The sequence below is a fragment of the Rutilus rutilus genome, assembly GCF_951802725.1.
Source record: "Rutilus rutilus genome assembly, chromosome: 4".
Lineage (NCBI taxonomy): Eukaryota > Metazoa > Chordata > Actinopteri > Cypriniformes > Leuciscidae > Rutilus > Rutilus rutilus.
In genome coordinates this window covers 31,792,874-31,819,320 of record NC_140212.1, presented here as the reverse complement: position 1 = coordinate 31,819,320, position 26,447 = coordinate 31,792,874, and the positions used below count along the sequence as shown (strand labels likewise).

Genomic DNA, 26,447 nt, shown 5'->3' with positions numbered 1-26,447 from the left:
ATTCAGGTCCAGCTAGTGCCGAGGCAGTTAGTAACAGAGGCAGTGTGAGTTCCCTTTTGAAAGGGAACATCTAGGTTACGACTGTAACCTCTGTTCCCTGAGAACAGGGAAAGAAACACTGCGTTAGCCATGCCTCGGGGATGCCTGCTTAACAGTCCCTTCAGACGATAAGTGGATGACATGTTCTCTAGGCGTTTTATATGTTTACATGTTTTATACTTCCGGGTCGCACTAGCAGTGATGTTATAGGCTGTCGCCGGTCAAATTCGATTGCCGTGATTGGATAGCTTTTCAGACACCGGTTCACGTGGAGGGCATTCCCCATAGCTTCATCTACGCAATGCCCTGCTCTCAGGGAACAAAGGTTATCAACATCTACAGTACAAGAGATAACAAAACTTGAATTTTTGGAATGGAAGAGAAGCAAGCACAAAGTGCACATTAATTTAAAAGAGATTAATTTAAAATTTAGTCTTATGAGGTGTTGAAGAAGAGTCGGAGGAAGATGAGGACTGGACGGAACTCGAAGGAGAGTCATCTCTTTTGGTCTTCTTGCTTCCCTTCCTGTACTTTTTCTTTTCTGCTCGCACATGGTCCTCATCAGATGAATCTGTGATCACAATAGACCTCTTTGGCTCTTTTGTTTCTTTAGTTGACAGTGCTGTAAAAAAAGAAGAATCATTTAGAGTAACTACAAAATGTGCATTGCTGGGGAGGCTTCAGGAACAGTGTGAAGACTCACGGTGTAGTGCTTTTTACAATAGGCATTATTTTAAACCAGCTTTCCACAAACAGAAATCACAATAGTTTGGAACAAAATGGAAAATTAGAAAATAAAGAAAATTACAGTTTACACAGAGAGTACACTTCTTTTTTCTTTTTCTTTTTTTACACTAACATGGTGTTTTTAAGCAAATGTTTGCCAAAAAATTATAATAATAGTAGACAAATACAAATAGCTAATACTCTAAAACAGTTCTCACCATTGGTTAAACTGCTCCGAAGAAAATCCCTCTCATTTTCCACATCTTTGCATTTTTCTTCAAGGAAATTGACTTTAGATTTCAAAAACGAGTTTTCTTCTTTGAGTTTATTGATGGTCAACTGTTGGGTTGGTGCTTGTGCTGGAATATAAAACAAACAAATAATCTGTCAAAAAATTATTTAGAATGTGTCTTCCACATGAAACACATATTGTATAAAAACTATAGAGTTTACATAAATTGTTTTCAAGTTAACAGCAACTCACTTTCATGTCTTCAAGAGATAAGGATGATTTATTTTTAATCTGACAGCCTGTTATTATTATCATTCGGCTATAAATATGTGTGTGTACAGCCTATATATATATATATATATATATATAGAGAGAGAGAGAGAGAGAGAGATAGATGTGAAAATCATAAAATGTTTATCTCATTAAATAGATTAAGGTTTTTTTTTTTATGTACAGGGAAAAAACACAGTTAGTCATAAACATTAGCTATGGAAATAAGTTTTTTTAGTATTTTTTTTTTTTTTTATCCCACCGATATTCAGTTAGGACACCAGGTGAGAAAGTAAAATCATGTTTTTGTAATAAACATTTCTGACTAATTTGCTTTGAGGGAACTGAATATGCAATTATGCTTCTAATATTATTAATGATAACAATAATTTTTGGTCTTGAAATTACATTACCCATACCAAACCCATATACTTAGCTAGCTTGCTAGAAAATTGTCAACAGACTGCAAATTGTAACCAAGAATGTTAAGATTAGTTTAAGATTTGATTACAGCAGGGTTCTCAGCTCTGGCCCCCGAGATACACTTTCAACCTTAATCAAACACACCTGAACAAGCTAATCAAGATCCTAAGGAATACTAGAAAGATACAGGAAGGTGAGACTGACCAGAGTTTGAGCTAAACTGCAGGAAAGTGGATCTCAAAGGCCACAGTCGAGAACCCATGGATTACACTACCAACATCAAAGAAACATAAATGACACAGTACATTACCGGTTTCTTCTTTGTCATCCTCAATTAGTCGCTGAGGTGCAGTTCTCTTGCGCACAGTTTTACGCTAGGTTCACACCGGACACCGAAGCGACGCGGAACGGAAAATCACGCGCGGTCCGGCGCCTGCCTGTTCACACCAGACGCGTATTCTCCGCGGCGGTCGACAAGCGCTTCTGCTCAGTTGTTGTTTATTCAGAGCTGTTTTTTTACATCATGGGTAAGTAAATAACCTCATAAAATGAATACACCATGTTTCTGTAACCAAGAAGTTTGTACACTTCTTTTATTAATCCGTTGTCGAGACACACGCAGCCAGAGAGAGAATATGGTAGACAGTAGTAGTGTAGATATACCGTTGAAATATACATCCTCTCTTGAAATGTATTAATTTGTTTTCATCTTTCTAGTCTGTTTAGATACACAAATATGATCGCATTTGTCACTCGCGGTATTTTAATTCGAAAATTGCTTATATTTTGACAATTGACCGGATTGTCTCGTGTTTCTTGTTGTGACTTCCTGCCGGAATGGACGCGGATCACTCGCGGCTCGCGCAAAAAATAGACCAGATGCCGAAACTGGCGCTTCACGGCGCGGGCCGGCCGCGGCGCTTCGGCATCCGGTGTGAACCTAGCGTTGCGCTCTCGCTCCGTCGCCATGCTGCTGTCTTCTGATTGTGAACTATGGGATTCACTAACTCCAATATGGCGACGCGTCAATGCAACATTGCATAAGCTACCGTCTCTGCACGTGAATTCTACTGATGGACACGATTCTTCGAGTGTATTGTCCCAATACGAAATGTAGTTGACCGCAGGCATCAATCCACTTAATTTTATGCCATCCAAAACTTTAATTATGTTTTTTTGTTTTAAAATTTTCTCTTTTAAATTGAATCAGTGTCATCCTGTGACCTTTTGATCTGAGTCAGGTGATCCATCCAAATTTAACCAGGACAATAGTAAAACTACTTAAATAGTTACAAGAATGTAAATTTTTACAAATAAACAAACTATTACCTAATTATGCTATATTTACTTTTTAGGGGTTTGGTGCAATTTGATAACTTTTCTATTTTATAAATAAAAATAAATAAAAAGGACATAAACATTAACATCGAATTTGCGTTTAGGCTATTATTATTATTATTTTATTTTTATATATATATATATATATATATATATATATATATATATATATATATATATATATATATATATTTCCTGAAAACTGTGGGTGGAGTAGCCTATGTAGAAAATAATTCAGGCAGTACGTTACTTCCGAAGTTCAGGGGTCAAGTCAAATGCTCTATCACTAACGCCATCAACGCGATCGGTTAACAGTGTCATTTGAGATCTTTAAAGAGTGTCTGATTATGTTCCAGAATGCTGCTAAGTTAGCTAGATCAAAATATTCCTCAGAATTAATTGCTAAACACTTCCATAAACCTAAGATTTTATTCTCTACAATAAATTCAGTAATTAATCCAAGTTGCCAATTTCACGGGGAAGCCTCGGCAGAAATTTTTTACGTTTTTTTGATGATAAAGTGGCATTTATTTGTTCATCCTTCACTTTACATCTTTCAGATCAGTTTTTGAATTCGTTGGCTAGTCCGTTTTTCTTTTATAATTTTCAGCACGTCTCTTTAACAGAACTAAATGACCTGGTTAACAAGATGAAGATAACGACCACACCACTTGACGTCATTCCATCAGAGATTTTAAAAGCAGCTTTTCCTATAATCGGCCCCAGTGTTCAAGTGTTGATTAATTCATCTTTGAACACTGGGGTAGTCCCAAATAGTTTTAAGCATGCGGTTGTTCAGCCTTTGCTTAAGAAACATGGTTTGGATGAGGGTTGCTTGAATAATTTTCGGCCTGTCTCTAAGTTATCATTTTTATCTAAACTTTTAGAACCTTTTTAGAAGTTATTAGAACCTCTTCAATCTGGTTTTACTGCCCATCATAGCACAGAGTCTGCCTTGCTAAAAGTGCTCAATGATGTTTTAATTGCAGTTGATGCTGGTAAAAATGCTGTATTGATCCTACTTGATCTTATAGGCAATTTCTCCTCATCTTCTACCACTACTTTTATTTGAGTACCTCAGGGCTCCATCCTGGGTCCGCTTCTTTTTAACTTGTATATGCGTCCACTGGGGGATATTGTTAGGAAGCATAATATTAATTTCCATTTTTATGCTGATGATACACAGCTGTATCTCCCTTTGAAAGCCGGCGAGTCCATTCAGACCTTGATGGATTGTATTCGGGACATTAAGGAATGGTTATCGATTAACTATCTCCAACTTAATGAGGACAAAACAGAAGTTATTGTCTTTGGCCCACCAAAACTGAGAATTAATCTCACTAAGGAACTGGTTAACCATTTTCCCTCAGTTTCCTCTCAAGTCAGGAACCTTGGTGTCATTCTTGACTCTGAATTACGTTTAACCAAACAAATTAATTCGGTTGTAAAAAATAGTTTTTATCAGTTGCGGTTAATTTCCAAACTAAAATCATTTTTGTCATTCTACGATTTGGAGAAGATTATTCATGCTTTTATTACTTCTCGCCTGGATTACTGTAATTCCTTGTATTTGGGTCTTCCTCAGTCATCACTTGCTCGGCTCCAGATGGTCCAAAATGCAGCTGCAAGGCTGTTGACCGGGACAAAGAAATACGATCATGTTACCCCAATTTTAGCCTCGCTTCATTGGCTCCCGATCCATTTTAGAATTCAGTTTAAAATTCTGTTGTTTGTTTTTAAAGCTCTTAATGATCAAGCTCCCTTATATATTAGAGATCTTCTTACTCCTCTTGCACACACTAGATCTTTAAGATCTTCAGACATGGCTCTTTTATCTATCCCTCGCTCCCGTCTAAAATCTAAGGGAGATAGAGCCTTTGCTGTTGCCGCCCCACGTCTATGGAACCAATTGCCTCTGGACATCCGCCTTGCACCTTCAATTGCTATTTTTAAATCTAAATTGAAAACTTATTTTTATTCCCTGGCATTTTAATTATCTCCTGATGCTGTTTCTGTCTGTTCTGTTTGGTTGTTTCTGTGTTTTATTCTATTTGTTTTTACTTTCTTCAGCACTTTGGATAGCCCTGCTATGTTTAAATGTGCTATATAAATAAAATTTACTTACTTACTTAGATGTATGGCTTTGATTTTATAGTAATTTTATAGTAAAACAATGCATACTTTATATGGGGGGAGGGGGGTGGTGACAGTTAAAGGATTAAATATTTACACAATATTACTTATTTCTCAAAATATTATGATTATTCATGAATGACAATTCATGTATTGTTACAACATTATTGTTGTGATATGACCTTATTCACATAATTTTGACATTATCCTCAAAATAAGTCATCACATTGCTACAACTTTATTCTCATAATCACAGAATAAAAGACCCTATCATATTGGCATACTGAATAATTTAACTTTGGGCAAATATGTTGTAGCGACAATGCCTGACATGCGGTCACATGCTGTTCCAATTAGTAATTCCTTGTCTCCAAACACGTCCTTCGTTGTCTTTTTAGACAACGGGTCTGTCCACGGCGTCACTAAGTCTGCTTGGACATGTCAAAATGGCAATCTGGTGTTCCCCAGAGGGACATTTTAATCATAAAGAGGACCCTGTTTTTAAGAACCCCTTGTAAAACCCCCTAGTTCAGCTTGGACTTCCTGCAACGTTACAGCCTCATGACATTCCGCACACACACACAAACACCCTTTTGTGTATAACTGAGAATACGAGAAATATCTTTTCTTTTATTTTCATAATGTGTGTACATTCCTATATGCACGTGTAATAGAGGTGTGGGTTGCTAAGAGTAAAATCTTGAATTCTAAATGTTCACTGAAAGAAGGTTCCTCAATAGTGTCTTGTAAACCGACCCCGACATGGTCGTAAACTTTATGACTCCAAAGCTGCATCTTATCCAGTTCCTATGCAAGCCAACATTCCAACACATGGAACTTTTCAGGGAACTTTTCAGAGAAAACCCTTCAAATGTTTGATACGTATTCCTTTGTTTCCCAGGTGCCTTCACTTACCATAACGGAAACACTGACAATTTTATTGTGTGTTTAATCAAACTTTATTTGTGTGTAATCATGCATATAAATGTAACGTTATGTTTCCTTTATATTTACCTGTCATAATTGGTATCTGTCTGACCGTCCTGTTTTAATTCAACCAGTCACACATAGGAGATTACAGTAAAATGTATTGTTCTGTGTGTACAGTCGTAAGAGGAAATATGAATTATTTCTCTCATAAGACATATGGTAAAGGTAGGCGGGTCTTCTCCACACAAAGAGAATCTTTCCCGCCTCAGATAAGAAGTTCTGATTCGCTGTCGTTCCAGAGAGAAGGCGTAAACAGAGGTCTGTTAAAAGGCAGAAACCCCCTCATCTCGCTCTCTGATCCCTCTCTTCTCTCTTCGATCGCTCTGACCTTCTTCCTCTTCTCCCTGGCTTCAAGAAACATCTGAAAGGCTCAGGCCTTCTCCTCGGACCAACACATGTTCGAGTCGTAGCTGCCGTTCTCCGCAACTAAGCTCATACGTGCCTTTCCCCTCCAAAAGGGAAACGATCTGAACTTTCTCGGTAACGTTAAATTCAAGTGAGCCTTTCAAGCTTCCCGCGACACCAGAAGACGCAACAGAAACCGGACACTGTCCGTGTTTCCTTCCTGTCTCAGCCTCACCCGAACAGAGAACAGACTTGCAAGTATCTTTTGATCTATCTCTAACAGCTGATTCCTGGTGTCTAGCTCGTAGGTCTGTGAATTAAGTTACCGTCTATCTTTTATCTCTTTATTTCTTTCTTGCTTTCTTTCTTTCATTTTCATTTTATTCTGATCACATATTTTTCTTGTTTGTTTAAATGTTTGTTTGTTTTATTGTTTGCATTTTACGTACGTTTATATTTGTAGTTTATATAATCTCTTAGTGTGTGCCATTTTATTAATAAACCCATTTATACTTTTAACTGTCCCTGTGTTTGAAGAATCCACTTTTTATGAAGTCAATGAAATCAAAGATCTTATTTAAGCTACAAGCTCGATATTAGACTACATTCAGTAGTTTTAATTTATAAACTCAGAAAGTTGGGTGTCCGTGGCCAGGACATGAAACTCTTTTGAAGTTTGTGAATACCTCTTCTTGACTGTAATGATTTTACATTTGTTTCGCTGGACGAATTAAATGTTGGTCAGATAGTTATAGAACAAGGTAATCTCGATAATTGATAAAATAAATGTACATGTGACTTATGAATTATGACCATGAGTCATAAATATTAATATTCCCAAGATTCCCCATATTCTTGAGCTAATTCATATTTACCCAGAGTCGTATTCGCTACAATGTTTTTGCAAAGATAAAGCAAAACATCATTGTGATACTGTAATGACCAATGTGAATCTTTTTACACATTTTCTCTCTGGTTAACAGATATTGTCAAGGACTGAGATTACGACAAGTGGATATGATCCAGGACGGGATGGCTGGAAGCTCAGCAACACTGAGCAAAATGACAAAGAAGCTAAGAATGGTCTGTAGAAAAGCCTTGAGGAAGTACAAAAGAAAGACAGGACAGGTTGTGGGGGGAAGGACAGAGTTTGTCGTCATAGATGAAAGCAATTTCCGTCACAAAAGAAAGGTAGAATATCTACATTTATTTCTAAGGCTGTAATATATAATGGCTCTTGTGCAACTTAACTTTCAAATCAAATCACAAAAATAAATTGCCTTTTGAAAAGGTAAAACAAAGCAAGGAGCATCATGATTGGAGCAACATGCTTTGGCATAAACATTTTGCTCAAAAAATACATAAACTCTTAAGTCCTTGATCAGTGAGTTTTGCTTGAGCAAAAGTTATATTAGCTATTCTAGAAAATTGTTTGAATACAATGATTTAAAGACAAAACAAAGTTGTAAGAAGTATGAGAAACTGATGACAAACTAAATATTCAAGATAACACAAAGACAAAAGTGTAAGAGAAAGCAAGAAACTTATTGAAGTTTTTTTATTTTTTATTTTTTAGTATGGACGAGGAAGAGCTGGCGGAACATGGAGAAGAAAAAAGTGGGTCTTTGGTATCTTGGCCATTAAGGGTGTTAGAAGACGACCAATTTTGAGGCTAATTGAACGGCGCTCAAGAGATCACCTGATTCCAATTGTAACAAGACATGTTCGGCAGGGATCAACCATTTTGAGTGACGAATGGAGACCCTACAGGAGAGCACACTTGGCTACACTCACTACACTGTGAATCATATTAGGTGGTTTGTAGACCCAATTCATGGAGGCCACACCCAGAATATAGAAAGAGCATGGTCAACATATAAAAGCCAGATTTGGAGGTTGAGAGGCAATAGGACAGAAAAGCTGTTAAAGGAACACTTGACCTGCATTGAGTGGACATACTGGCTTGGACACAACCACAGGGATGGTTCTCTAGGACGTTTGCTAAAAGATATTAGAAGACAATACAGAGTTTAATATTTTGGAGTATCCTAAAAAATAAATGGCTTGTACCTGTGTGTGGGTGAGCATATGTGTGGTTGGTTGTGTATGTGCATGTCTTTGTAGGAGACATTACTGTGGCTCAGTTCTCTCAACTGTTTCATAACTGTGCCAAATTTTAGGTTTAATTCAGATATCATACAGTGCTTTATTCTTGCATGCCCAGTTGTGCATTTTTGCATTATGTAGGATTTTCTTTTATGATCTTGTGGAAATGTTTCAGTGCTTATAATAAAAAAACTTTGCGTAATTAGTGAGAAGTTAACATGTTTTTCACTTTAAAATAATGGGCCACATCACTAGTAGTTCCTGCGGGATGACAAGGTAACGCCTGAGTAAATAGTGAGCAGTTAACATGTTTTTCACAAGTAATACAAGTTATTTAATTTTATATTTGACACATACTGTACAGGCATACATTTCTGTGAGGCACTAGTAATATTCTAACAAACATTGTAATCTGGAAGATGTGGTTTTGCACTTATCGCAACATAAATGCTGCCAATTTCTTCATTAAGGATGCAAATTGTTTTTGACAAGAGAACATCAATGTTTATATTCATATCCTAAAGAGAAGTCCTCCTCAGGCAGCTACTGTAACATAAAGGTAGGTCTTTGGAGTCTGAGACATATTGAACTGACACTCAGTAGAGCTCATAATAGTGAACTAATCCAATCATGAGAGTGTCAGCATCACTTCCTAATTATTTAAATTTTAAACAAATTTCATTATCATTATTATTATTATTATTATATGTTTAAGTTTGAAATAAACAGAGAACATACGTCCATCCTTTGGCAAGAGGAGCCCGATCTCACGGGAAAACGTACAAATTCTACGAGGTGGTTTATTCGTACGAATTCATACGACCTGACTCGTACGAATTAGTACGATTTTTGCAAAATCGTACATATTTTACGAATTGGCCAATTCGTATGAATTCATACGAATGACCTACCCCTGACCCCGCCCCTAAACCTACCCATCACGTGGGTTTAGACAAATCGTACAAATTCGTACGAGTGAGGTCGTACGAATTAGCCAACTTTTTATCATTCGTACGAATTCGTACGAATTGGTCGTGAGATAGCGTTGGCAAGAGTAGTAGTCACAATCTCAACCTGTAACTAATGTATTTGGGGGAATATAATATTCATAAACTGGTTTCCACAAAGAACCCATTTGAGGCACAAGCTTCTGAAATGTTATGACCATGTTAAGAGTAAAACCCCCCACAATTGTTCACTTTTTAGACATGTTACTTTTGTGATTAGTAATTAATTGGTTATTCTTTCTTAGTTCACAAGTAGTTCTCAATGAGGATATATTTCTTTAGTAATAATCAAATACCTACCAAGGAACTACCTTTGTACTAAATTAGCTATTACTTACTGCTTAGTTAATATTGCTTCCATATTAGTTAATAGTATTAAGTTCGGTGTTAATGCAGTACTACCTATTACTTCCTGCATATCTACTTGTTAACTACGGACCATTATTCTAAAGTGTTACCGGAAAAATTATGTATTTTCATTGTCAAGACATATACATTTATCTACTGGAATAGAGCAGTGTAAATACTGCATAAGGCCACCCTCAACCTACAGTAGGCTACTTGTGTGACACTCCATCTGACACGATTTCTGTTTAGCAACCAACAATTGTTGTTATGCACTGGGCTGATGTTTGCAGGTTTTAAGTTGCGGGTAGTTAACGTTACAGTTACTGTGCTGTAACTTTGGCTATGTTCACTGCATAGTCAGGATGTTTTGTTGCTGCGTCGACCAAAGTGGAGCGCAGCATTGGCGAGCTTGCACGCACGCCGCGGTCAAAGTTAAAATAGTTTTTTTTTTTTTTTTTTTTTTTTATTATTACAGACAGAACAAGTAACACACATAGTATAGCATACAATATTACAAAACAAAGTGTGGCATTAATTGGTAACATGGGATCCAAAAATTATATCAAAATATTTTAAACACGTTAATGACTTTTTGTTTTTTACCAATTTCAATATAGACATAAAGCAATCAAATTCTACTCTAAACATCTTAAAGATTGGGGATGAATTTACATATTTTTGTTTATGTATATAAAATTTAATAACAAAATAAATTAACAATGTATTCAAGACCTTGTTAACATTGTTTTCATAATACACAATAATATCCTTTAATGTAAAATAGTATTTAATCTTTACTAAATTAAAGATAAATTCTGCCAATTCCATCCAGAAACTTTGGACAATTTTGCATTCAAAAACAAATGCGTCAACACTTCTTTCCCACTTTTACAAAAAGAATATAAATCATCAGTATCAGAGTATCTTGAAATTAATGATTTAACAGGGTAGGTGGTATGCAAAATGTATTTCTTTAGTTTTATTATTAATACAATATTTAAAGGGGATTAACCAAGCAGTCTTCCAATTAATATTATCAATAATAGAGTTCCAACAACAACAAAAAATCCTCTAGGTGCTATTTTATTTTGCATTTGAAATATTGTACAATTATTTTTATTTTTGCATTTTTATCAATCAATTCAATGCCGTTTAATATTAATTTTGGATTTGTCATTAATGTGGAGTTATATTGAATATGACTTTTAATAGAGAAAAGTACCTCCAGTCCCCCTTCAGCTTTCTTATTAGTAAGAACCCGTTTCTTAAGTCTGAGATTTGTTTTTTCAAACTAGAGTAAAACAAATTATTGATATCTTTACAATAAGAGTCTTTACCATACAAAGATAAGGAGGGATAAACAAATCAGGATAAGCCTTCTGCTTTAGATAACAGGACAAAACCATTAACTGAGAGATCACGTTGTAACCAACAGTTTAATAACACTTTGAGTTTTTTTAATCTAGAGGAAAAGTTTAAGCTTTGTCTTTCATGGACATCCTTTGTTACTATAATTCCTAGGTATTTAACAGAGGGTTTCACTGGAATGTCAGCAACAACTTTATCATTTAAACTGTGTAAAGGAAGGATTTCACATTAAAAATGTAAATAAAATTCTACAGTTTACCTGTCTATACCTGGTGCTTGCCCTTTTTTTGGTTAAAAATAGTTCAACTTTTGCGCTGCGCTCTGTGACAATTACTTGCACGGCCAATAAAAACGGGGCATCCAAAGAAGCACAGAAATAAAAATGCCTGCCTACTTTTGCTCTGGCCAGCAAATCGCTCTGTATCTGAAGGGCTACATTTTATTTCTCCATTTAATAAACAAACTATTCAGTCAGAGAGGTATTTGTTGTGAAAGAAATACAGTTACAATTTCAAGCATTTTCAAGCATTTTCTCCAAAATTTAAACACTTTTCAAACCTTGAAAACACAACATCAAAATTCAAGCATTTTCAAGGATTTCAAGCACCCGTACGAACCCCGCCATTAGTTTCATGCTAATGGAACACTCGCTTGCATTTTTTTCTATATCAACATTTTGCTGCTTGTTCAACACAGAAACATCTACATCCAGCCTCGCTTCTGCAATGTACTGAGCCTCCACATCATCATTGGCTTCCATGACTTTGTTGGCCTCAATTGTGAGGTTTTATTAAACTGTGTCTGAGCTCCTCTTTCAACTGGAGTCCATTCAACTGGACTTCACTCACTGACCAATCTTTGTCTCTCTTTCCTTCTATTTTATTTTGAAAGTTTGATGCAGTGTTCATTCAGTCAATCAGTCATGTGAAAAACCTTTAAATACAAACACCACTTTAAGAGCCCAAATATATGCAGTCAAATACAAAACAGGATTTTGCGCACACAGGATTGAAATGCTTGATTTTAAATTCCCACAAAGAAGACCATGCAAGTAAGCTGCAGATATTCAAACAGTAAATAAAAAAATCATAAACAAAATCCAATTTCATACAAGATAAAAAATTAACGCTCACCGGATACTTCTTCATTGATTGCAGTTGACTTAATTCTGCACAGAAGAGTTTTTTTCTCCAGTCCAAATAATGTCAAGTTTGCAGTGCTCACTTTTCAGTTCTGCTTTCTTGCTGCTGCTCTGCCCTGAGTCTGTGGCTGAATCCGAAATCACCCCCTATACCCTCAAATAGGGTGTTACATGAGGGGACAGCCATTTGTAGTGGTGTCCGAAACCATAGTGGAAGTTATTGAGTGCACTTATTCAATCCCACATTGCACTGCAATAACGAGTGTACAACCGATGTACGCTCAACGGCCGTCCGAATTCGCTCACTCCTTCAAGAGAACAATATTAGTGGACTGGTTCAGGAAGTGGTTATATCTTGGCTAGACATTTTGACTGATATATAAACCCATAGTTCCATAGTCCTCATCCACTTTCCATTTTTAAATAATAATATTGCCCCTCCTGCCTATTATGACCAAATAATTGATTTACACACATTCAATAGCCCCATTTATTTTAAGCCAAATACGTTTATTACAGTTATGTTATACAACCAGTATATACCACCAGAAAAAAACATATTGTATTCATATAAATAAATTAGTCTATGTGAAAAAAAAATTCTTCACCGTTATTTCTAAGCCTTAACTGGCGCAAAATACAGTGTATCACAGATCACATTATGCCGAGTTCACACTGAACGATTTTAGGCCCGTACATTTATTGTAAATTATAAGATTTACAAATTTACAAGATTAATTGTAAATATATCTCTTAAAATATTGATATAGAGAATGCGAATGTGACGTCACACGTTTCACTCCGCGTTGCATTTCGGGAAGGCTTCGCCATATTGGAAGGACACGCTATCCGTTGCCATGGTTACTTCAACAGTGAGACTGAGAGAAATTTCTCAAGGAGTTTCTCTAAATAACGCTGCCTGGCGATAGTCTTTTTCAGTTCCTTTTGCTTCCTCATTTTCCATTTATTCCCAATAACTGCGCCATATCACAAAAATGCAAATAAATATCAAGCTGCTCTCTACCTCTGCCGCTATTTCTCTCGGTCTCACTGTTGAAATAACCATGGCAACGGATAGCGTGTCCTTCCAATATGGCAAAGCCTTCCCGAAATGCAACGCGGAGTGAAACGGGTGGCGTCACATTCGCATTCTCTATCAGTATTTTAAGAGATAAATTTACAATTATATCAAACAGAAACAAAGCACACACATTTGCTTGACCAGCAGCAACAGCAGCACATTGCAAAATTATTTATTTACCCCCAACTCTCTATGCAGAAAACACAATCCTTGCTCCCCTCGTCTCCCCAACCATTTCCTCCTGCATAATCTGTTTTTTTTTTCTCCTTTGCGCTGCAAATCAGCGCAAGGACAATTTGGATTGCAAATCTTCTTGCAGGCTATCATTTTTAATAAGAATTTCAGTCTAGTGCGAGAACTCCGGTCTCACCTACACGTGATCTGGCGTTATTTCCTTATCACTCCTCGTGTGTGTTTGATTGTGAAAAGTAGTTTGCGTCGCTGATCCAGGGTTTCTGCAGATATCTTCAAATTAAATTGAATGCTTTTTAATGCCATTTAAGGCCTTAATTTTCGCAAAATCTATTTAATGACTTTTAATGCTTTTTAATGCCCCTCGGAAACCCCGCCGATCCATCGTGCAGTGTGAACACAATGTTACCCCAGACAATTGTGCAGTGTGAAAAGAACAGTGACCCGACCACTTTGAAAATCGTGCAGTGTGAACTCGGCATTAGATAATCTGTAATGTATCTGCTTGTTTTACACTCTTTGACCACCAGGTGGTACTGTGAGCAAATGAAGCCTCGAGACATTTGTGAACTACTTGGCTGAAAAGCTTCAATGCATCATGAGGCTTCATCTCACCACCACTAGGGAATAGTGAATGAGGGTTTTCGGATTCAGCCTGTATAACTTTCTAACTAGCAGACCAACTTCCCCTGGTGTATACTGGCTGGTGCATTCTGGCTGGGAGGGGCACAGCCAGCAGTTTGCCCCAAACACACAATGTAATCAAAACACACCAATCGTTCAAGAATCATCATAAGGTTCATCGTCTTTTCTCCTCTGAGTGGGACACATGGTTTGGATCAATATTGGGGCCACTATGTAATCATTTGAAGGCACCTTTATTAGTTACAGTTTCAGGAGTGTTTCTCTTCTTACTTCTTTCGCCGTAAGAGTTTTGATTTTTGTGAGACACTTGATTGCCGTGGGGCTTTCATCGAATGCCAAGAAGGAGGCTGTAAGACTGGAAAATCTGGAAGAGAGGGCAACTCTCTGAGAAAACAAAGGAAATCAACATTTGAACTCTCTCTTGTAAAATTAGCATCACCATTTGAGATGCAAGTCTCACCTCAGATTCATCCTAATCTACATCTCTGTCCCTTGACCCCCCATTCCTTCTCTCTCTTGCTGAGATCACCAAAATTCACCCAAAAATCTATATGGTTTAATGTGAATAATTATCATACAGTATTATACATGTTCGGTATCATTTGAAATGTCTCAGTGCAACTGGTACAAATGTCTCATTCCCAAAGAATAAACCAAAAGGTAATAAAGTTCTTAAGAGTTTAGAGATAACTTGCACACAGAGGAGGGTGTGTCTTCCAGGCAAATGGCATCCTGCTCCCAAAAGGTGTAAACTCAATGCAAATTCCCATTGTTAGCTAATGTTTCCATGTGAAAGAAGTTTCTGACTATATAAAGAAATGCAACAAGAGGCTCAGGGCAATTTTTAGCTCAAATAAGCCTGTGATGCTGAGAGTGGCCAAAACTCTCAGCATCATGTATTTTCTAATGTCAGGTTCGCATCTTTTCTCTTTATTTCAGGGCATTTGATGTTTTGTATTTATTATCTTTGAACTGATTATGAAATTGGCATGATAAATTTACCGGGCATAATAAAATTGTAAAGATTTTATTTTATTCTGACTTGCTCTGAAATTGGTTTCCCAAGTAGATTAAACGGATTTGTATGTTACCGCAAATCTGCGTCAGATTAGTGACGACTAATACTTGGCACTAATTCAAGTGTACTTGGTTTTGCAAAGACAGAAAGTGAATGTTCCGTTTAGGACAGCAAAATACTGATTGATCAACCTAAATTTGGGTGTGTCTTACTTCTGTTTTAATTGAATGTTACTTCAGATAAGTGTATGTGGGAAAAACCACGGCATGGTCAATTCAAAGCTATTATAAGAGAAGTAATGTTGGTCAACTTATATCTGTAGTAGTGGCCATACCTGTACTGAAGTAAACGTTACTTTAAAATCAAGTGTATGCAAAAACCATGGGGGCTATACAAAAGTATCTTTGATTGTGTTAGCGTGAATGCGACCATCTCAGGTATATAGCTTATTACCTCTGTTTAGTGACCGAAGCTGGCGAGTTTGTGAACGTGAGACCCACGTTAAACAGAAGGCGTGAGGACCTCAAAAGTGACATAGATTCCTAATATGAATGGGTAAAATATAAGTAAAAAGAAAAGAATAATAATAATAATAAAAAAAAAAGAATAATCAAATGTGCTGCTAAACTATTATATAAATGACCATTAACCAATTGGCATTCTAACCTAAATTCGAGGTAGTGATAAAATGGATTCAGACAAGTTTAATTGAAACTAATTATTTTGCCACGCGGAAAAGACAGTAATGTGCAGAGACCTTCACCCGTTCTATCGGAAACTGCCATTGGACCGATTTAGACGGGCTTACTAGACTAATGTTCAAACACTTTAATTCCCAAAAAAACAAAAAACAAAACGAAAGCCCCTCACGAACGACTGCCGCACAAACCAAAATATAACATAAATAGTCCAGGCCTGGTCCTGTCTTGTTCTTCACTGTCGTAGCTTCTCCTTTTATGCTTCAGAAGCTCCTCCGTGAGAGATATGAGACCGGTGCACCGTTCTCTCTGGGCTCTCTGCCCTGCCCTACTTCCACATATTTATATTACTGTTATTATTTGATTTACGTAATTCATTAATTTTACCATAAAAGACATGACACTCTGTTGACAGGTTTTGCTGGGTTGCACACAAGACAAAACGGATATCTTTTGACAAGATCCGGTGTCCGGGACTGGATTTGATATTCCATCTGTGTGAATTTTCATGTGCCTGTTAAGGCTTCCTTTTAGAGTGAAACTTATTCCACACTGTTGGCAGATGAAAATGCTTCTCTCAAGTGTGAATTCTCATGTGGGCCTTAAGGTTTCCTTTTCGGTTGAAACATATCCCACACTGTAGGCAGGTGTAAGGTTGCTGTCCAGTGTGAATTATCATGTGGGCATTAATGTTTCCTTTTCGGTTGAAACTTTTTCCACACTGAGGGCAGGTGTAAGGCTTCTCTCCAGTGTGAACTCTCATGTGGGCTTTAAGGTTTTCAGGATGATCAAAACTCTTTTCACACTGAGGACATTTGTAAAGCTTCTCTCCAGTGTGAGTTCTAATGTGCCTGTTAAGGCTTCCTTTTAGATTGAAACTTATACCACACAGTTGGCAGGTGAAAGGCTTCTCTCCAGTGTGAATTCTCATGTGGACATTAAGGTTTCCACGTTCACTGAAACTCTTTCCACACTGAACGCACATGTAAGGCTTCTCTCCAGTGTGAATTCTCATGTGCCTATTAAGGATTCCTTTTTGATTGAAACTCTTTCCACACTGTTGGCAGGTGTATGGCTTCTCTCCAGAGTGAATTCTCAAGTGGTTTTTAAATCGTCCTTTCTTATTGAAACTTTTTCCACACTGTTGGCAGATGAAATGACTACCAGTCCCTGTCTTTTGAGCCGTTTGTCTTGAGGAAATCTTTTCTGTCTGTGAGCAACAAAAAAAAAATTCTCCAGTAATTAAATCATGATGATTGTTATATTGATCTTTCCCTTCCATTTCATTCAGTACTTCAGTCTCCTCTTTCAGTGCCATCAGATCTAAGGCAAAGACAGAGGGAAAAAAAGTTAACTTCAGTTTAATGCTAGAAACAGCAGACATCCAAACATTTATACATGTAAAGCATCAAAACCAACTGCAAGTGAGAGAGCACAGTAGAACAAAACAAGAGAAAAAACAAAACAATTATATAAAAAATGACCAACATATGTAACACCATTCAGTGTTTAAATATCAGAAAAATATTGAATGTTTAATTACTAATTATTTTTAATGTTTAATGTCTAATAATGTTTAATTTAGCAGAAAAACATATTTGTGAAGATTTTCAATCAGGATTTAAGCCCAATCATTGCATAGAAACTGCTTGTTGAAGTTACAAATGACCTGCTTTAACCATCTGATTGTGTATCAAAGTAAAATAATGGTGAATATCTTTGAAACACAAAATCATGTTGAATTGCACAAAAAATGCATTGCATTTTGGGGTGCGGAAAATCTACATGTTTGTGTATATAAGCTGTGAATATTTCAACTGAAACCATTTCACACAATTTCAATACTAAAAAAGTCAAATCCACCTTACAGACTTCATTTGCAAAATATTAACTAGTTTAAGCTCACACAACTGCTGTTTTGTTTTCACAACAAGCTTATTTCTGTGTCGGTATCGGTGGGCGTTTCCCTGCTAGTGTTTACAGCACTGCTGTACACTGCGGCCATTCCCTGGGTGCCTCAGCACTGTGAGAGTATAATGGAAAGAATATATTTCTTCTTTTCTTTCTTTTTCTTCTTCACAAAAGAGCAACACAAGCGAACCCTGCGTCCTTTGCAGGATGTAATTTCGCTTGTGCATTAGTTGTGCTCCCTGAAGTGATCCCAATTACGTCATCATGTCGACGTTACGTCTTCCGTTCCCTCCTTCACGGAACGAAGGTTACATTAGTAACCGAGACGTTTCCTTCACCTTATTTAGTTGTGCTTTATCATGGTTTGTGTGGCTGTGCTGCAGTGCTGGGGTTTGCCCTCATACATCATACTCCAGGATTCCCCCAGTTGCGGGACATTCTACAATGCTTAATGTGAAAAGCGTATAGCGTGGCTTCATGGAATAATAAAAAGATCAAACTCAGTCAGTATATAAATTATACAGTTGATGAAGATACATACTACATACAGGCTCGCAGATGAGCCCAGAATATGAACGCATGTGCAAAGACTGACGTGAAGTGTATTCCCATAAAGAAAACCCTTAAAGTGGTATGAGGTCGACACCAGCACTGCAGTACTAGCCTGGATGCCAGCCGAACTTAGCCCCGCCCACAACATTTGAGGTTGGGATGTTCGGTCTAGACTTGATTTGTTGTGGAGCAACTATGCTCGAATCAAAGCTGTTTGGACCAATCAGATTGTCAGGGCGGGCTTTATAAGATGATGGACAGATGATCAACAGTAACGTAATCATCCACGTCCCCAAAGAGCGCTTGGGTTGAAGTCGTTTACAACAAAGATGACTGCCGCTGGAGAATTGAGATGTGTAGATTCCGTCATCGCATCTGATATAGAAGATATCGACAGCGCATTCATTTTAAAAGAGGAACAGAGAACCGCAATCAAGGCACTTGTCGATCGGAAAGATGAATGAAGAACATACGTCACTAACACCATTGCTCTGATTGGTTGTAGGTCTATCCAATTGAGTGCAGAGGCATTTTCTTTCCTGGTTCGTTTGAAACACGACCCTTAATCACAGCCCAATGGAGCAGTATCAGACTCATATTCTGACTAGAATCTGAGTATGACGACGTCAGGTTACTGCAGCACAGCAGCATTTTTTTATTATTATTTAATAGTGCTTTAATTTACCAGTGTTCATTCACGCTTAAGCTTCAGCTCAAAAAGCAATGCCTGACATTATTGACTGAGATTGGATTATTTTAAACAATTATTTTCCTAACTCTTTCCCCGCCAGCTGCCAGACAGCACCAAAAAAAGTTTTCATTTTCGAATGGACCCCAAAATATTTTGTTGCATGAATATCTGAACATACAATATATCAAAATAAAGAATAAAACCTCTAATTTAAAATCAATCATTTATATATATATAAATTATTACTTTTTTTGCCCTTTATTTAACCAGATACAATTTTCTGAGTTTAAAACCTTTACATTAAAACATATAATCAAAACAATTAAAAACATTTACAATTTGTTTCTTCCTTTAACAGCTCACTAAGCAAAGATCTAAAAATATACATTGACACCAGGGTCTGCAAAAAAAGAACACACGAGTGGAACTGAGAGGGTATACAAATCCTCTGAGCACAAAGAATAAATAACAAAAAAAGAATAAATAACAGTAGATTCAAAATTGATTTATAAATAAACAGTACCAATGTTTACATCTGCGTATTGATAATGACGACCAACCCAACTCTGTTGTACAGATGACAGTGATGAGTATTGTATTTACAATTTAGTATAAACCTATGTTCACAATGATAAAAAACGTATCTAAAGAATTTAAGAGTTTAGTAGTTGCCGATTTATACAAAATATCCCCATAATCAATGACTGGCATAAAAGTGCCGAAACGGGTCTTTTTTTTTCTTTTTTTTTGCCCAGCTTTATTTTTCATTTTAGTCCTTAATTGATTAACATAGGATTTAAAAGATAAAGAATCATCAAATATAAAACTGAGATATTTATATTCTGTCATAACCTCTATTACCCTGTAAGGTTTTAAGTGATAGTTGATTTGCCACTTGTTTTTTTTGTATCGTGAAAATAACATTAGTTTTGGTCTTGTTCAAAGTCAGGTTTAGGTCACACAGCCTTTGTTGCACAACATCAAAAGCACACTGTAAAAAAGACACAGCTTGGTGTAATTTGGGTGTAAATCACGGTGTCATCAGCATAAAAATTTAAATTGACATTACTAATATTGAGATCAAGATTATTAATATAAATGCTAAAAGGTAACGGCCCCAGAACGGACCCCTGAGGAACGCCCCTTATAATCTAATAATAATTTAAAGGTGCGGATGAATGACCTTCCATTCGCACACTGTGTCCTGTCTAATAAATAGCTTTCAAACCAATAAATTGTATGATTTGACAATCCAATTAGTCTCAGTCTAGTTTTCATTATACTGCGGTGTCGAAATGATTTTAAATTATACAACGGTGTCGAAAGCCTTTGACAAATCAATAATAAGTGAAACACAATAATATTATTTAGAACCCTGGTAGCAGCTGTAGTTGTGCTGTGCTTTTTCCTAAAACCTGACTGATTATGTGATTATGTGATAAGATGTCATGTTCATTCAAATATGAAATCAACTGCTCACTAATAAGAGATTCAAAAACCTTAGACAGAATGCAAAGTTTAGAAATCTGCCTATAGTTATTCATATCAGAAGGATCCTCCTTTTAACAATAAAATAACAAATGCAGACTTCCACATCATTGGATATTCATTAAAACTTAGTGAAAGATTATAGATATGTCAAAGGGGCAGCAATGTGATCTGCAGCTAATTTTAAGAAAAATGGTTCTAATTGGTTAGGACCAGCTGACTTATTTACATCCAGTAATTTAAGGGCTTTTTTTAATCTGGCAAATTAAGAGTGGTTTAAAACTAAAATTAATATAAAGTAAATGTCTTCCGCTATTATCCATATAAATATTCCTATAATTTTAGTTGCCTTGAGTGACGACCCGACAGCAACAAAATGTTTATTAAAACCACTCAACATCTCTCCTTTTCCCAAGATTTTTATGGAATTGTCCATTATGTATGAGGGAATGTATGAGGGATATATTCTGTTTCATTTCTGATGAACGCGTTAAATTACATGCATGGAAGTAATATTTCTATTGCTTGTTTCTGCTTCTTCACCTGTGTTTTGATCAAGAGAAGAAATGTACTCTTTCAGAATGTGTAATAGCGCCCCCTACCATATAAATGTCAATGACGGAGAAAGAGTTAAATGTTTCTTTTTCAAAATCTTTGTTGATGTATTATTACCAACAACAGTATGAAATATTAAAATGATTTCATTATCATCATGTATCATCATTGTATTACGAATTTATTAAATGTTTAATTTAGTTTTCAACATTAAAAGTTAAGACTTTGATTTTTAAGTAGGGTCAGTTTCTAGCTAGAGACTCCGACCAGTCCTGTTTTCTCTATTGTGTTTTAAATGAGTCACTGAGATTCTCACCTTTCAGAGCCCAAATGGCTTTCGGAGCCCCTGGCCCATATGTTGAATCGTTAGGTTGATTGGATTAGCTGTAGGGGATACTTTCACCTTTTGTCTTTAATGGCTCTGGGATGGCTCTTGGAACTGGAGTTCTTTGCCAGTATCAGCATTTTAATAGTTACGGTGATTCAATTGGACTGGTAGCGCTCTCAGAGTAAGGTGTGTTCCTACTTCATTTGCATGCTTTGTTCAGAGTCTCCGCCTCTATGTAATCCCTCCCCCTTGGAATGTATATAACTACAATGCATACTGTATTAGATTCAGACTGTTGGAAGAACTGCAGCAACGCAACGCGAAGTTCTCAATAAAGAATAACTTCTGTTTGAACGCGATTCCAACGTCTCCTGGTCTCTGCTTTGAAGAAGGAAAAAGTTCCCTACACCATACAAACATGACAGAATTGTCTATTCCGAATATATGTGTAAAGTTCTTGCATGCTTCTCCATCCATGTTGGATCTGCTTATTCAAGGTTGTGTTCGTTAAAATCTCTCTTAGGTTAGTCTCGCGAGACCTGGGGCCTGTTTCAGAAAGGAGGTTCAACCAACTCTGAGTTAAAACTTGAACTCTGAGTTGACTTACCCTGAGATGGTAAACTCTGAGTTTTCGGTTACAGAACAGCTGAAATTAGTTAGTTCAATCGACTCTTGAGTTGACTGACTCTGAGCTAAGCGCGTGCACCACAACTATAAAAAGCCAGTATCAATCACCAGAGTCACCATGGCAACAGCGCCAGACAAAAAGAGGTCTGCATATTTCTCACCAGCAGAACTGGATGTGCTTATGCAAGCATATGGAGAGTACAAACATTATTCTTATTTTTTAAATATCGGCTGCAGCAGCGAAAGACAACCAATGCTTGAGTCAATGCGTAAGTTTACATTTTTTAATTACTGTTATACAGTGTTGGGTGTAATTAATTACCAAGTAACCTAAATACTGTAATTTAATTAAAGGGATTACTCTTAATTCTTCTGTAATTTAAAGTAAAATCTGATGTAATTGCATTAGACTATAGAACAATTCTGTATATTTAACATACATTTTTAAAAGGTATATTTTTAACCTTCTCCCTCTACACACTTTGGTCAATTCAAGAATAATTCATGCAATTGTATATTGTTTATTTGAAAGCATTAAAAGTGCAGTTTCTTGTCTTGATATGGGATTTAGTAATTAGTAATTTAGACCAATACTTTCTAAAGATAGTCAGTATTACATTAATTACACTGTTGAAGATGTAATTTGTAGTTAGTAATTAATAACTATTTAGAGTAACTTACCCAACTGTTATAATATCAGAGGTGAAACTGGAAGAACAGTTTGTTATTCAACCTAATTTTAATTTTCATGTAGGTGTAATCCTGCAGGTATTAAAAGAACATTAAACTAAATAGCATCCAGTGTCTAGCAGTGCGGCAGCATTTTTGGTTGAGGGAATTCCTGGAGGGACTTCAGAGCCAGTCACTCCCGAAGATCCAAGGGCCTCATAAAATGTAAGAGGTTTACATAGCCTATGTGTTATTTTTATATAGGCTATTTTTGATATTTCCATTTATTTTACTATGTTTTTTTTTGTTTTTTTTTTGGTCCCAACAGATTCTGGTGGTAATATCTGTCTTTTGGAGCCCCCTGTCCCAACAGAACCCCAGGTAGTTGTAAGTAGCCTACTCAATACACCAGAAATGATGACAAATAGTGTTATAAAGTGTACTCGACCAAATGCTCATCTTCACAGGACGATGGGGATAAAGAGTTTCTTCTACGTGTCTACACATCAAACAATCTACACATTCACATTTTTTTCACATTTTTATGTGAAGTAGCCTATAGAATCCAAGTTTAAATCTAAGTATAAATGGGTATTCTTAGTGAGTTTTCACTTAACCTCCTTTCTGAAACAGGCCCCAGAGGATCAGACTAACCCACCAAGAGGCTGTTTGACTGACATGTAAAGCAACCAATCACGGTCTGTTTTTAATGCGTAATAACAAACTCCAAACATGGAATTCAAATCTTCTCAGGTTGAAGGCAGCACTAGTTTGCCTGGTCATGTGATCTCAACATGTCTGTCCACATGAGGCGACCCACTCCAATAATCAAATAATTTGGACACTCATATGACATTCTTTAAAAATATCATTAATTTCTGTAGAGCTGGACATTTACATTAGGATCAAAATAAGTTCAGCTTTGAGAATGAAACCAACCTGTTTGTTCCTCAGTTTCTTCTTGTTTCACTCTGAATGTTTCTTCAATCTTCATGTCTTCACTTTCCTCTTTAATAAACACCATCTTTGTTTGTTCTTCACTATCTTCATTTTTCACTCTGAATGTTTCTTCAATCTTTATGTCTTCACTCTCCTCTTTAATAAACGCCATCTTTATAATAGTGTCATGTGGATCTCAGTCGCTTCACCAGGAGTTTTTCTGTGTGTTTGTCCTGTTTAAAATGAGAGTAATTAACAGAAAGAAAAATAAACCCAAACTAAATCTCTGTGTGTGTCTCAATCAGCTCTAGTTCAGTAGTTCAGTTCACTGGTAAGAGAGTCAGTGACAGTTAATGGACTTAAATCACAAATTTAAGATATACTTTTATTTGGATTAAAATATACAAATAATACCAAAAGTTCATATTTATGATTTATATTTCGTTACACATTCATGAAAACAGCAGCTGGTTTGTAAAAGTTGTCATTACACATTGTGTTTCATGTTCTCGTTTATTTTTCATTTGTTCTCAGTAGCTGGTGACGTCAGCTCGAGCGCTTTTAATCACTGAATCATGTCAAGAAACAATTGATTCAACTGACTCGGAGTTTCGAAAAGCTCCGTTTCTCTAAACACTTCTTTCAAGATTAACACGTTATTGAGAGCGAGATGAGACGCTCATTTTATCTTAATCAAGGGTGGGTGCGATTTACTCCCAAAAAATAACGTTCATTAATGTTAAATAAAGCATTGCAACGTTACTTTCAAGAGTGGTTAATTTATTATAGATATCTTGTAAAAATGATTAAATTGACTGGACAGTTTGCATTGATTTAAACACTTTAAATGCATAAAAACCACAAACCTTTCTTTTTCAGAATCACAACAGATGCAGGAGCGCGGTGCAGCCTGATGACGTCACACAACAGACCAAAATAAAAGTCCCATTCACGCTGTTTGTCTGGATAAGAGTCATCCTAGAACTAAAGTCTCCCAGATAAACCTGTTACTTAAAAAAATATTGAATCAGTTTTTAATAATAACAGAAATCATATTACACTACTGATTGCATGCATTCACCTTGAATTATTATGAAATAATTAAGTCTAATTTTCTTTTTTGTGCTAACTCTTTTAAGTTATAAGCAATTGCATAGAATATCTATCTATTTTATATATATATATACTTCTATCTAATCTCACCTAAATTAATTTGTGCCAATGAGACCAGAACTCATGTAGCCTGGCAGATTCACATACTGATCAATAATATAAAATATATAAGTATGTGATCATAATTATAGATTTAAAAAAAAAAAAAATTCTGTTTTGTAAAAATATAAATTATGTTATTGGGAAGTGTAGTGTTAAATCATTTAAATAAAGCCTCCATAATCATTTACCTTATTATGCATCAGATGAGGTGGCAAAGCACCAATTTTTTTCAAACTAGCTGTCCTGTGGTATTGTCATTTTGATACAAACATCGGTACAGTGTGTGAAACAATAGTGCTTTGAAAACTGTGTTGGAGCATCAGAGCCCCAGTATCAACCATCCCATCACTAATTTTCAGTATTATTTGCAGTGTTGGTAGTAACACGTTACAAAAAAGTAATGCCATTACAGTAATATTGTGATGAACGCTGGGGATTTCTCTTTTTGTTTGGCTTTGCCCCCGGCCATCTGAACCTTTCTGCAGCACGTTTTTGTTCCATCTACTGAAGGCAGGAATAATGGAATAATTAATAATATGAATAATTGAATAATTAAATAATTAGGCACGAAACATTGACTTGAGTTGAAATATTTTATTATGTCTTTAAACGCAAAGCTTCCACGAAGAAAGCAGTTGCTGGATAGAATTAGTAACAAAGCATTGAGGATATGTGCAGGTGTAATGAGATCAACACCAATTAAAGCAATGCAGGTTGAGTTAGGAGAAGTGCCTTCAGATCTGAGAAGAGATAAGCTCATGCTTACATATTGGAGTCGTTTAAGTGGATGTGGACATGAAAATCATGCAAAGAGTATTATTCAAGAATGTTGGGAGTATAAGTCTTTTAAAGGTAATGGCTTTGGATGGGTAACAAAAACAAAATCAGAGGAATATAGAGTGAACAATATCTGGTTTAATTTACCTACACCTATTAGTAATATACCTATATGGTTATTTACTAAAACTGAGATAGACTTAAACATTTTGGAACTAAAAAATGAATGGGAAGAGAGTGAGAAAGGACATCTGGCAAGTCAATATATAAGGAATACATATTATAGTTACTTAGAAATGTATACAGATGGATCTAAGGATGAGAAGGACAATGTAGGAATAGGAATATATATACCGACAATGACCATAAGTATTGGAAAAAGATTACCTGATCAGGCTTCAGTGTATACGGCAGAGATGATGGCGATTATTGTAGGACTACAGTGGGTTGAGGAAGTAAAACCAGACAGAGTGGTGTGTTGTGTTGATTCTGTAGCAGCTCTATATAGTATTCAAAATATGAAATCTAATAGAGAAGATCTAATGCTAGAAATCCAACAAAGTTTATTTAGATTACAGAGACTACAGATAGATGT

General features: G+C 36.2%; 1 protein-coding gene across 1 annotated transcript; it reads right to left on the bottom strand.

The window, feature by feature from the left end:
- Positions 1-461: 461 nt before the first annotated feature.
- Positions 462-24,807, bottom strand: LOC311289055 (uncharacterized protein; the record flags this gene model as incomplete). Its single annotated transcript, XM_084406815.1, has 4 exons — positions 24,727-24,807; positions 23,861-24,093; positions 984-1,124; positions 462-661 (listed from the first exon to the last, which is right to left on the bottom strand). Exons 2-4 carry the CDS (start codon positions 24,030-24,032, stop codon positions 462-464), a joined length of 513 nt encoding a protein of 170 aa, XP_084262941.1. The 5' UTR covers positions 24,033-24,093; positions 24,727-24,807.
- Between the last annotated feature and the right edge of the window lie 1,640 nt (positions 24,808-26,447).